General features: G+C 43.3%; 3 protein-coding genes across 4 annotated transcripts in view; 1 reads left to right on the forward strand and 2 right to left on the reverse strand.

Moving 5' to 3' along the window:
• Positions 1 to 463, reverse strand: part of LOC116050949 (E3 ubiquitin-protein ligase TRIM21-like) — a 130,525-nt gene extending 130,062 nt beyond the window's left edge. The window contains exon 1 of one of the 2 annotated variants that reach the window (XM_036000562.1): positions 338 to 463. The gene's annotated coding sequence lies outside the window, so the exon portion shown is untranslated. The remainder of the gene's footprint in view (positions 1 to 337) is intronic. The other variant, XM_031301173.2, reaches the window with a different exon arrangement.
• Positions 1 to 13,796, reverse strand: part of LOC116050940 (E3 ubiquitin-protein ligase TRIM39-like) — a 36,586-nt gene that overhangs the window by 6,535 nt on the left and 16,255 nt on the right. The window lies entirely within an intron of this gene.
• LOC116050960 lies at positions 3,606 to 7,409 on the forward strand. The gene is made up of 6 exons (XM_031301186.2): positions 3,606 to 3,783; positions 4,019 to 4,161; positions 5,047 to 5,111; positions 5,777 to 5,941; positions 6,022 to 6,126; positions 7,276 to 7,409. The coding sequence occupies exons 1-6, from the start codon at positions 3,664 to 3,666 to the stop codon at positions 7,314 to 7,316; spliced, it is 639 nt and encodes a 212-aa protein (XP_031157046.1). The 5' UTR covers positions 3,606 to 3,663; the 3' UTR covers positions 7,317 to 7,409.

A 13,796-nucleotide genomic window follows, 5' to 3' on the forward strand; every position in this document is an offset into this window, starting at 1 on the left:
GTATTCAGGCTGATGGAGACGTTCTGACACTCCCTCATATCTCAGCAGTGAAGTCAGCGGAGATTAAAATCTAACTTGTTTCCTTGTGATGATTAAATCTGACTCAACTGAACATAAAAAGGCTCATTTTGGCCAAAATGTCACACTTCATAGAATAATTACTGAGTTACTTCAGATCTACAAACATAGAATAATTACTGAGTTACTTCAGATCTACAAACTGTTTACAATAGTGCTGAAAGAATGTATCACTGCTCTCATCTTAAAGTATATTATGTAGACCCCAAAATATCACAAATGATAGCTGAGTTTCTTCATCAAAGGTGTGTAATGTTACCTGTCAGGCTGCTCCGCTGTTAAAGTCCCGTTCAGATGAGGTCAAAGAGACGTGGTACCTTCATCAGCAGACACTGACAGATGCTGCTGCTGTCTGTGTTCATCTGACTCATACTAACACCTTTATATCTAGAAGAGTCATATGACGTGTGAGCAGGACCCAGTCACACCTGTAGGGCTGCCAGTCAGCGCTCTGATTGGACAGTTTTCAGGTTAATTATGTAATGTGGGAGGAACAGTCTGAACTCGGAACAACATGTACACACCTGGAGTTTAATTCCAAGGAAACTGAAGTAGGAATGTTGTCTGTCCAGCGTTGCTCCACCTCTTACTGCAGCTCTGTTGTTAGGTTTTGTTTCCTCATATTTAGATATGATTTTAGTAACACACTCAGGTGTGGAGCGGGGGGGCTTCTAGGGCTCCAGCAGGGATGTGCAAAAGAATGACAGTGATGCTGGCAGGAGTTTAAGGAAGAAGTTTGGATCCAGAAAAACAAGCTGAACACACACACACACACACACACACACACACACAGACATACAGACACACACACACACATACAGACAGGCAGACAGACATGCACACACACAGACGGACACACACACACATACACACAAACACAGACACACACACACACACACACACACACGCACACACACAAAGAGACACACACACAGTAACCTGATCTCACTGAATTCCACGAAATGAACACGGCCCCTTAATTCAAAATCTGTGGCAGTTTCACAGAATCGCAAAATAATCCGTGATGGGCCCACGAAAGAATTCCATGAAATGAACACGGCCCCTTAAATTAAACACAGACATATTGGCAATTGAAGAATTTATTCATTTCCCAAACAGGAGCCTCAGTAGCGTGTGGAAGAACCATACACAGCCACAACAGCCTGGCACCTCCTCCTCATGCTGGTCACCAGCCTGGTCACACACTGCTGTGGGATGGCATCCCATTCTTCAACCAGCATTTGTCGCAAGTCAGCCAACGTGGTCGTGTTGGTCACTCTGGCACGAACAGCACGCCCAAGCTGATCCAACAAGTGTTCAATGGGGTTGAGGTCAGGACTGCTGGTAGACCATCCCATCCTCTCCACTCCCACATTCTGGAGGTAGTCTCTGATAAACCCCGCCCTGTGTGAGCGTTGTCATCTTGGAGGATAGAGTTCGGTCCCAGACTGTGGACATATGGGATTCCACTGGTTACAGAATCTCATCTCTATATCTCTCTGCATTGAGATTGCCTCCAATGATGACAAGCCTCAAAACAAGTGTCAACAGCAACAGCAAAATAACCTGTTTGGCAATGGCAGAGAAGATTTGGCAAATTTTTCATGGGCGCAACGCACATACTCACGCTACTGCTCATCCCACGTTCCTTATGTTGTTCCTCATGCATGTTCCTTTCAAATGGGGCACCATTTGAAAGGGAACTAAACAGGCTTTCCAAGATTTATTGCCAAAAAGCATTGTTACCACAGAGAAATAATCTACCAAACACAAATTTCCTTACTTTTTGTGCTAAGTTTAGCTGTATCCATATGATGTGACAGACTTATGTTAATATTTCACCAGGTTGTTGTTAAATAGCAATACGGAAAGTATCCGTTCTCACATTATCACATGTAATACACCATGGTTGGTGTATTAACTTTCAAAACAGATGTTTCCCTCAAACTTTGAACACTGAAAAATGTAATGCATGATGAGGTTGGGCTTTACAGCCAGTTAGTAACACAGACAAACATGTATTCTTTGGTGCAGATACCAAAATGTTGAAAAATACACTTATGAAATTGAAACAGAGTTCTTAATTTGTGTTTCTTCACATTGCATTGCAGTAGTTCCCATGAAGTTATCCTACAACTGATGTTGATACTGTACTGTATGGATGGTAGCTACAGGACATGATTTGAATTCATAAGATTTAACAATACAGTGTTAGGGACAGATCAGATGGCCAGAGACTTGAGACTTGACTTGGACTTCCAAAAAATGACTTGTGAACATCTCTGATGTCTAGTGGCATAGTCATATTTATTTAAACTAAACATTAAATTATTATAAAAAAAAATAGATGGTTTCTTTGTTACAAGAATGTTCCTAAAAATACAAATAATGAATAAAGTAATCTGTTTTTCACAGATAACCAACCTAAACATTTGTGAATTGTAACATTTGTTATATAGCAACACCTGAGAGTTATACGTGCTGCTGTGTTTTGTACAATTTGCATTTTAGTTATTTGTTCTTGAGTTGTATTAGGCCATACTGCTGAACAATAGTCAATATTAGACAATATTAAATATTGAATCACCACTTTGGTTGAGCTTTGTGACAAACATGGTGCCGATATATTTTCTGAGGCGAGACTTCAGAGAGAGGGTCCAGAATGTTGGCCCCACAAAGCTGTCAGGACCCCACAAGTATACTGGACTCCCAGTTTTTGGACCCCATGAATATAGTTAAACAAGCCCACACACACTCACACACACACACACACCCATAGACACACACACACACACACACACACACACACACACAGTCATCTCTCAAACAGATTGTAGCTTTTAGTTTCTTAAACTGCATGTAAACGCACTGAGTGTGAAGGAAGACATGTTATAGAAGATAAATAGCTCAAATCTATAAATTCTACAAGAATTCCACCTGCAGTGAGTAGCCTAAAACAGCAATTCAGTCCAAACCTTTTTGTGTTCTTTATTCCGGCACATTTCACTTTTCTGCATTCGTTGTAAACTTCGGATGTTGCCAAAAACGGCAGAAAATAATAGGAATGTTACAGCAGTGTGTGTGAGGTCAGGCCGTGTCTCAGTCCTGGTTTGAGCTGGACTGAAGCAGTCCTGTGCTGTATGGTACACACAGTGTGTTTGTATGCGTTGGTGTTGTAGGACAATTCAATAAATAAAGTAAATGATTAATACACAAACCCAACAGGGTCGTTATGAAATCCTATACACACACACACACACACACACACACACACCCACATACACACACACACACACACACACACACACAGATACACACACACACACACATACACACACACACACACACACACACACACACTGCAAAAACCTGAAATCCCCTTTGAACCTGCAGAGAGGCACGCTGCCAGGAAAATGTCGCTTGCCCAACTCTGGACAAAAAAGGTGAATTTGGGAGCAACGTACTGTTTGTTTGGGAAAACCCAGAAGCTTGCAACTCTGCCACGAGCAGCTCCTATAAAGGCCGTGCGAGGCTCAGTCATCGTCACTTTTGTGTTTTATTCTGAAGCTTTTCCACGGCAGCGTCATGAATCGGTGGCTCAGCGCTCATTTCCTGGTAGCGGGGCTGTTCCTGAGCTGCTCGGCTCTCACAAGCGAAGAATGCCAACCCTTGGTCACCCCTCTGTCTCTGGTCGACCCCTCCATGGTAAGCCCTCGTCTAGTCTCTCCACAGCGCTGCAGAGTGATGCTGCATTCCAGACACTATTTTTAGCCCGTAAGTTACGACTTCGAGTCACGACTCACGACTTGGTAGCGTTCCAGGCGCTAGCTGGTGCTAGCGATTTCTAGTCGGTGACATATTTTGGTAAGCAGCCGTACAGAGGTTTTGCCTAAATAAAATAGCATGTGCTTTCACTAACTGACTTTGTGGTTGTGTGCAGATGTACGGAAGGTCGAACTTCCTGGTGGGTTACGTTGATCATGACTTCTATAAAGGCATCCTGAAGACGACTGATAGCTCCTGGTTAAATTTTACCGCGTCAACAAGCGCCAATGAAGTTGTTATGTCTCAGGAAAACAAGATGTGAGTAAACAAAGTGCAACATCCACTCTACAAATACACAACTGTGACGGCCCTCCTGCTAGAGCAGGGCCTTCTGTGTTTCTCTGTCTCTTGGTGTTTTTCTCTGTGCCTTTCAGGTCCGTGGGCGGGGCCAGACACTGAAAACACAACGGTCGGGTTCGCGTATAGCCGCTTAGCACAGCTGTTTTTATTTTACACACACACATACACAGCCACATATAGGCTACAATTACCACAGTTTTCCCCTGTCTCTTTCTATCGGAGAGAGAGAGTTCTAAACATTTAGTCTTCTAAACAGGATCGCTTTGTGACCGGTGCTTAGAAATACGCGTCTGATACGAATGGCCAGGCGGGCGATCAGGCACGCATCTATGCTTCACAGATGAGCCTGATGAACGCCTCTCAAAATCTGACAAAAATCTTGAAATGAAGACAGATTCAGCAACTGCACGGCCTATTTCTCTCTTCAAATGTTTTCATAAACACGTTTCGGTGAACTATTTTCGTAAAATACGAGATCGTAGATTCCGTGCGAGCCGCCATTATGGTCGGGGAGAAGCCAGACCCACGTGACGCGTTTGTCCAATCAACTGCCGGTTTTCACTTTTTGGGCGACAATACAGATTAGCGCCGGCTGCTGTTATGGAGATGTATTACGTCTCGCGCACGTGTAGAACGTACGCTCAAGTTGCCATCGCTTCGGTGTGTTCTGAGGCACTTTTTTGGACCAACTCGGGGAGGCAGTCAGTCCGACTGCCTTTTCTGCCGACGGTCGGCCGTCGGGTTGGTGTGTCAGAGCCTTAACTTAGCAAGCCAACATATGGAAGTCGTGAAACAGTTTTGTAAGAACACAAACTCATCTCTTCGTCTTGTCGTGTTTTTCAGGAATGGAACCTGCCTGTCCACATCTGTCAAGGTAACCATTGACGGCAACACTGCAACAACGTCAAGTAAGTTACCCAATCTGTTTTTGGAGCCAATGGAGTCGCCCCATGCTAGAAATTAGGTTCTTAGGTTTTCAGTCTCACGCTGGGTTTCCATAGGCAGCTTTTTTCAACTACAACTCTGCTGTAAGGTATCTGTGATGAGCAGCGAATTCCAAGCGTAATTGTGTCACCACAACATGATGCCAACGGTGTTCCCGTTTTGCAGACAACGTGATGTTGTTGTTGATATATTTCTGTCAGTCTGGTGAACATCCGGGACACTTTTGCCGCCGTCAGCGGATTTTGCTCTTACCGCTGTTCTCATAGGGAGTGAATTGATTCACTCCACTCTGCCGTTATTTCAGCTATTTCAACACACACACACACACACACACACACTAACCGGGTGCTTTGGGGGTTGTCACCCAGAAATGTTTCTACGTCAAACACTTCATTTCCTGCACTCTGAGAAATGAATCCGTAAAGTAACAGAAAAAGTTCTGGCAGCTCATAACCTGGACTTTGCCCTGTAAGTAAAAAACTGAAAAGATGTGTGTAGCTGCAGCTAAAATACAGAACGTTTGTAAGGGGAGAGAGAGGGGGAATGACATGCAGCCGTAGGTCAGAACCAAGAAGACAGTTTCTGTTTCAGATTGAGAATAATGGCGTTTTTTTGTTTCTCGCCTCAGTCGCCAACATCACCTCGGTGTTCCACCTGCTGCCGAGCTGCGAAGGCTGTCTGGTCATGAGCATCAACGCCACCGCCAGAGACCTCGATAAGTTCGCTACCATGATGAAACTCAACGTGGCTGTTTCGGGGGAAGAGATCAACAGCCGCTGTCTTTATCTGTTAGGTAGGTAGGAAGGAAGGAGCCTGAGAGAAAATAACACATTTTATATCTGAAACGTCCATTTGTGTTTGTTTTGTTTCCAGGCAGAGAGGCGACCCTGAAGGACTCGGACCTGGAGCGTTTCAAGCAGCAGGCGAGCTGCCTCGGCTTCTCCGGAGAACCAGACTTCATCTTTGACCCCAAAAAAGGTGCTACACCCTTTTTTGGCCTGTCAGATGAAACAACGAAATCAAAGAGCCCTATCTCGCACCCGGCGCAGAGCGAAGCCCGACCCAAGGGTCTTTGCTAGTTTAAGACCAACGCAGTTGTCAGTTTCCCGTCCAGCACCCGCGTCATTTAAATAACAAATGCACCTGCACCCATCTTACAGGGAGGTGTGTTCAGGTGCATTCTGGACGTGCTGGTCTTACAGGGAGGTGTGTTCAGGTGCATTCTGGGCGTGCTGGTCTTACAGGGAGGTTTGTTCAGGTGCATTCTGGGCGTGCTGGTCTTACAGGGAGGTGTGTTCAGGTGCATTCTGGGAGTATTGCTATCTTGAGGCAGCAGGAAGTGATCGCGCCATTAACCAACAAAAACCTGGTCTAAAGTCAATAACGCAGCATTTCATTGTTATTTTAACAGAGCATTAGTAAAATGCTCCTAGGCTTGTGCACAGCGCGCGCACACTATGCTTGTTACACACACAGGGACGCACAGCAGCACACACACATGCAGAAGATTACAAATACAGTAAATCCTCCATCATAATAGCAATGCTCCAATGGTCCAAATGCACCTGGCTTTTAAAGGGAATGGGAGATGATCTCTGATTGGTTGATTGCATTACATGTCAGTTAGCTGACACTTTTATCCAAAGCGACTTACAATTGCTACATATGTCAGAGGACGCACGCCTCTGGAGCTACTAGGGTTTAAAATGGCATGTGTCATCAGAATCAGAATCAGAATCAGAAATACTTTAATAATCGCAGGGGGAAATTATTTTTGTTACCACTCCAGGTATACAAACAACATATATTATCCAGCCTTTTAACATATATAATAAAAACAAATATACAGTAATAATAAATAAAATATGAAAAGTACAGTGTTATGTGCGGTGTTAGTGTCATATCCAGTGCGCCCAGCACACGGACCCTTTTTTCTGCCGTAAAACTATCAAAAGTGGATTTGTACACGCCCTAAACGCATGTGCGCCAGGCACTTCACGCCGTGCGCTTAGATCGTTAAAATAGGGCCCATATCAGTCATTATCCACCTGTCTGATGAAACAATGAAATCAAGATGTGTGACGTCAGACAGAACTGATTTCTTTATTCCTCCCTTTCTCTCTGCAGGTTTCTGTGCCGAAGGCGAAGGATTAAAGGTGGAAATCTGAAGTTAACAACAACTTTCGTGAATATTTCAAACTGTAACTGAGAAAGTTATAGAGACAAAAGGTGACATCATCAAATGTGTGGTCCATATTTTGTATTCACGATCTAATAAAATGGTGTAACACCAAGGTTTCCAAGCTGTGTGTGTGTGTGAAGATATTAGGTGAAGAGGTGAAATTAACAGGTGCATACAGGTATTTGAACATCAACAGGAAGTGTGTGATTTAACGTCATTATTGGCACAAAAGTGATGCAGCTAGGACCGAGGCACTTGCTATACATACAATGGTTAGCAACAAAATAAAAGTTTATATTCAGCTGTATTCATATTGTGGGCCAATTCCCTCTCAAATAGGGTTGGGTACTGAAACGTGGTGCCCAATTATCGCTGCATGGGACGCTACATTACCGTTAGCTAGTAGCTGGATTAAACACAATGGTTAAAATGCTGACAGCTTACATTAAGCGGTGTAAAGTGTGACTGCATTTCCCTCTAGGTCAGTGGTTCTCAAGCTTTTTTCAATAATGTTCCTCCTTTTTTTTAAGCCATGTACCCCCTAACCAGCGCAAATCATTTTTGGTAGAAAAAGAAAAGCTAAATAAAGAGGTACAATATAGTGATGTCAGCGATAGATTTACTAAACAACAGCCTTGTACCTGGAAAATGTTTAAATGATGATGGAAAAAGGAGACAAAAACTTGGAAAAAGACGGTAGAAAGAAGGAAGGAAGGCAAGAACAGGTTGAAAATAGTAATAAAAACTTCTACAACAAAACACAGTAGAAAGAAGGAAGGCAACACTAGGGCGACAAAAGGGACAACAAATTAAAAGAAAGAAAGACAGTAGAAAAAAGTAAGGAAGAAAGGCAAGAATAGGTCAAAACAAACGACAAGACCTTCAAAAAAAACGACAAACTTGGAGAAAAAAAAGACAGTAGAAGTAACAACAGTCTTGGAACTGAAAAACATATTGGAAAAAATGTCACGTACCCCCTGTAGTCCTCCAGAGTACCCCTAGGGGGACACGTACCCCCTGCAGTCCTCCAGAGTAGCCCTAGGGGGACACGTACCCCCTGCAGTCCTCCAGAGTAGCCCTAGGGGGACACGTACCCCCTGCAGTCCTCCAGAGTACCCCTAGGGGAACACGTATCTCCTGCAGTCCTCCAGAGTACCCCTAGGGGGACACGTATCTCCTGCAGTCCTCCAGAGTACCCCTAGGGGGACACGTACCCCCTGCAGTCCTCTAAAGTACCCCTAGGGGGACATGTACCCCCTACAGTCCTCCAAAGTACCCCTAGGGGGACACGGACCCCCTGCAGTCCTCCAAAGTACCCCTCGGGGGACACGTAGCCCCTGCAGTCCTCCAAAGTACCCCTAGGGGGACACAGACCCCCTGCAGTCCTCCAAAGTACCCCTAGGGGGACAGGTAGCCCCTGCAGTCCTCCAAAGTACCCCTAGGGGGACATGTACCTCCTGCAGTCCTCCAGAGTACTCCTAGGGGGACACGTACCTCCTGCAGTCCTCCAGAGTACCCCTAGGTGGACACGTACCCCCTGCAGTCCTCTAAAGTACCCCTAGGGGGACACGTACCCCCTACAGTCCTCCAAAGTACCCCTAGGGGGACACGGACCCCCTGCAGTCCTCCAAAGTACCCCTAGGGGGACACGTATCTCCTGCAGTCCTCTAAAGTACCCCTAGGGGGACACGTACCCCCTACAGTCCTCTCAAGTACCCCTAGGGGGACACGTAGCCCCTGCAGTCCTCCAAAGTACCCCTAGGGGGACACGTACCCCCTGCAGTCCTCCAGAGTACCCCTAGGGGGACACGGACCCCCTGCAGTCCTCCAGAGTACCCCTAGGGGGACACGTGCCTCCATTTGAGAAACACTGCTGTAGAGGACTCCAACAGCGGGATGTAACAGTCTGACTGCAGCTGCCGTTGTCAGAAAAACAACACAGACAAGTGTTAACTTCACTTATAGAGACCTGAAACATAACAACCGTGTTGTAATGCAGTATATAATATTTTAACCACAGGAAATACAGCAAGTAAAGCACGGGATACTTGTTTGATAAAAATCAGTTCTTGTGCTTAAGTTTTAACAACCGTGGGAAAGAGCGTGTTCACTTCTTCAGAAACCTCACCTTCAAAAGACTGATAGTGTTCTTGGCAGGAGTTTAAGGAAGAAGTTAGTATTTTAAAAAAAACAGCTTAACTTGAACACACACACACAGACATGTTTCACAGGACAGATATTAATCTTCCAGTGAAGCTACCTGACAGAGTAGTGATCGGAATGAAAAATACGAGCTGATACAAAAAGATAGAGATGTTTCTGTTGTTCAGATCTAACATCAGGAGACACCAGCAGTCTGAACAGGAGGAATGCTGCAGGACACACACACACACACACACACACACACACACACACACACACACACACACACACACACACACACACACATACACACACACCAGAGAGTCTGAGTCTGAGACTCGGACTCGAGTCGCATTTAAGTCGCACAAACAGCTGACTTCAGACTTTACTCAGACTCGAGTAAATCTAAATGTATTCATGTATTTCTATTTTCTTTTATTGGCGCATATACGTTGGGGAAACGTATGACGAGCCTCATGTCCCCTGCCTTTTGCCATAATGTGCAACGTAACGCATGAGCTATGCCTTATGTGCTCGCACTCACATAAAACAAAATACATTAATATCGCGACACCAAGTCCTCCCGGAGTTGTGAACAAGGTGTACCCGGTCACCAAACACTGGGCCGTCTTGACTGTCTTAATTCTGCACATATTTCTGTTACTGTAGTCCTATTTACTATTTCATTATTTCATCCATGCGTGGCACAGCGGATCTGTGCGCACTGTCACCTGCCGTGGAGACGCTGGCCTCACTAACCTCTCCTCCTCTGAGTCAGGTCTCCCTCGCGCTGGACTCAGTTTCACTGAGCTTACTAACACTTAGAAAAAAATAAATGGCATTACATCAGTGAGATCAAACTGCTTATTGTGAGTAATTTGGACTGACACTGACAACATGCATGAGGGTTGTCAGTGTCAGTCCAAATTACGCACAATAAGCAGTTTTTTTCAGTGAAAGAGATGTTACATTTAGCATATCAGAATCAAAATATATATATATATATATATATATATATATATAAACTTATATTGTTTTGTTCTGTTTAGAGAATGTGTGACATGCACCTACAACACCAAAACAAATTCCTTGTATGTGTAAAAGACTTGGCATTTTTCTGCTTTTCTGAGTGTGTGTGTGTGTGTGTGTGTGTGTGTGTGTGTCCTGCAGAATTCCTCCTGTTCAGACTGCTGGTGTCTCCTGATGTTAGAGCTGAACAATAGAAACATCTCTATCTTTTTCTACCAGATTGTATTTTTATTCCGACTACTCCTCCGTCAGGTAGCTTCACTGGAAGATTAATATCTGTCCTGTGTAACGTGTCTGTGAGTGTGTGTGTGTGTGTGTGTGTGTGTGTGTGTGTGTGTGTGTGTGTGTGTGTGTGTGTGTGTGGCAGCATGCCCTGTATTAACTGCCGGTTATACTCCATTTAACCTGGTTTCATGTTCTTGTTGTTCTCCAGTTGGAGTTTGATCAACCATTTCATACGCAGCGAGTTCTCATTCTCAACCTGTTCTCATCAAGCATTCGTTCCTATAGCTCTGAAAAGTAAGCAAGTAAAGCAAATCTTAACTCTCGTTGACTTAAGTGCCTGCTTTTAATGTCTTAATCATTTGCATGTTTTCATACATAAGGAGCTTATCACACAACCTTATCACAGCTGAATATTCCATCACTGTTAGAGCCTACATTTGGGTGGTCATTTACATTTAAAAAGGTTGTAATTCTAGTTCAAGTGAATTGTAGCACACCACAGCCAACTCTAATCAAATAAAACTATATTTATAATAATGTAATTTCCCACAAAATAGTGGCTAGCAAAAATGCTGCATCACTAAGTAAATAATAGCCAGAGTGAGGAATGTCAAGCCCTGAATGTAGGCCTATGTAATGAAATGCATACAAAAACACATTTCTGACTACCTTACCAATGTACTACAGGTGTGACCTCCAAAGAGTTTAAACTGCAGAAACACTGAAGCGCAAAAACAAGAAGGAACAAAAAAGGTTAATTAAATCGTGACAACATGTACACACCTCGACTTTCATTCCAAGGAAACTGAAGTAGGAATGTTGTCCGTCCAGCGTTGACTCACCTCTTACTGCAGCTCTGTTGTTTGGTTTTGTTTCCTCATATTTAGATATGAGTTTAGGAACACACTCAGGTGTGGAGCTTCTAGGGCTCCAGCAGGGACGTGCACAGACATTTAATAATAATAATAATAATAATAATAATAATAATAATAATAATAATAATAATAATAATACATTTCATTTATAATGCACTTTTCATCAAAGATCTCAACATGCTATAGGTTAGAAACAAAAAAGATAAGCAGTTTAAAATACAAAAAAAACAAACAAACATCTAAAGGGGACCAAAAGCTTTGCTAAAAAGAAATGTCTGAAGGCCTTTTTTAAAACAGTCAGTGGATTGAGGTGCCCTCAAGGTGTCAGGGAGGGCGTTCCACAGACAGAAGGCCCTATCTCCCAGTGTCCTGAGTCTGGTTCTGGGTACGTGGAGGAGGTTGGAGTGAGTGGAGCGGAGGGAGCGTGTTGTGTTTTTGGGGTTGATAAGTTCTTTGAGGTAGGGGGGGGGGGGGGAATGTCCATGGATGCATTGATGTGTGAGGAGGGAAACCTTGTACTCAATCCTGGTGGAGACAGGAAGCCAGTGGGGTGAGTGGAGAATGGGGGTAATGTGCTCATGTTTCCGCACTCTCATCAGGATCCTAGCTGCAGCGTTTTGGATGTACTGAAGCCTCTGCAGACTCTTTCTAGGAATCCCAATGAGCAGTGCGTTACAGTAGTCCAGTCTGGAGGAGACAAAGGCATGAACCAGCTTTTCGGCATCTGAGAGGGAGAGAATGGGGCGGAGTTTGGAGATGTTACGGAGGTGGTAGAAAGAGGTCTTGCATAGGTGATTTATATGGGCTTCAAAAGTGAGTTGGGAGTCCATTTTTACACCAAGATTTGTGACTGTTGATGAGAGGGGGATGTTGGAGCCAGAAAAGGTGATGCTGGTTATGGATGATGATTTGGTCTGGTGAGGAGTGCCAACCAGGATGGCTTCGGTTTTGGAGCTGCCATTTTGGGTGGCAGGAGCTCAAAGAAAGAAGGCCTAATAGTAGTAGTAATAGAAATGTAAACAAAATGTTAAATAGGCCTATATTAACACATTTCTGACTACCTTACCAATTTATTTTATTTCCCTTACGCAGTTATTTAATATATTTAATAAATTCCAACAAGTAATCAGTTCACACAGAGACTTTTTAGCATTCAGCACGTTAATCACCATCAGCAAAGGAGACTCTGCTACAATGTGCATGTTTCTAGTTTCAAGTAAATATTTAGAATAAGCACCAAGGAGAAAGACTTAGTTTCACTAAGAATTGGTTTATTTTGCAAATGGCAATAAATCATGATTGTTCTTTTGGTGCTATTGGAATAAATAACACTTCAAAAAATCTCAACAAAAATCTTCCCACTAAACTGAAAAAGGCTGTTGCTGCAATTTAGTTTGTTTTGGAGGTCAGCGTGGCAGCAGTACAGTAACTTTGCCTCATCATTCCTCTGTGTTGTGATCCATCTAGTGGTCGTTCTGTGTCACAACACCAGTTAGTTTAAATTAATACCCTGCACTTATCAATTATTGTTGTTTGACTCTTTCAGAGAGATTATACAACATTTGTTGTCAGTATTGAAATGTGGCTTTAAACAATAATGTCTATGGGATTATTTTTTGTGTCTTTAATTCCAAGCAAAACTTGTCAAGTATCAAACAAAAAACATACACAAAAATGTGTCACCTAAAAGGTAAAACTTAAAAATTGCAAAGAAAACATTTCTGTAGTCGTAAACTATTGGTCTTTTATTTGTTTCATAATATGTCCTTTTGCTTCTTTCTCAATGCTGCACTGAAACGTCAGGCAGGCAGACGGCACTGAGCTGTCACTCAAAAATACTACAAAAACTCATTAGCTAATGGGTAAGACCCGCCCACATGAGAGCTTTGTGTCAGAATCACAAACAAAGACTTTGGAAGCGCAAACGAGAAAGCTGGGAGCAAAACTACAAACGAGATGGAGAGAGCAAAAGACTGATCATTGAGAAAGAAGTAGAGGGAAATATTTTGGTTGCAAGTTTTAAGTTTTACCTTTCAGGTTAATTTTTTTTTAGTGGAGTTAGTAATTTTTAATTTATACTTGAGAAGTTTTGCTTGGAATTAAAGACACAAAAATAATCCCATGAATGTCAATTTACAACATAGAAAACTCCTTTTCCTGCCTCGTTTGCCTCTTTTTGTTCACAACTTTTTCGA

The sequence above is a fragment of the Sander lucioperca genome, chromosome 4, assembly GCF_008315115.2.
Source record: "Sander lucioperca isolate FBNREF2018 chromosome 4, SLUC_FBN_1.2, whole genome shotgun sequence".
Taxonomy (NCBI): Eukaryota; Metazoa; Chordata; class Actinopteri; order Perciformes; family Percidae; genus Sander; species Sander lucioperca.

Coding starts and splice junctions, on each gene's coding strand:
- LOC116050960 (XM_031301186.2), top strand. CDS start 3,664: ATGAATCGGTGGCTCAGCGCTCATTTCCTGGTAGCGGGGCTGTTCCTG. Junction 5,942..6,021: donor CCGCTGTCTTTATCTGTTAG/GTAGGTAGGAAG, acceptor TTTTGTTTCCAG/GCAGAGAGGCGACCCTGAAG. Junction 6,127..7,275: donor CATCTTTGACCCCAAAAAAG/GTGCTACACCCT, acceptor TTCTCTCTGCAG/GTTTCTGTGCCGAAGGCGAA.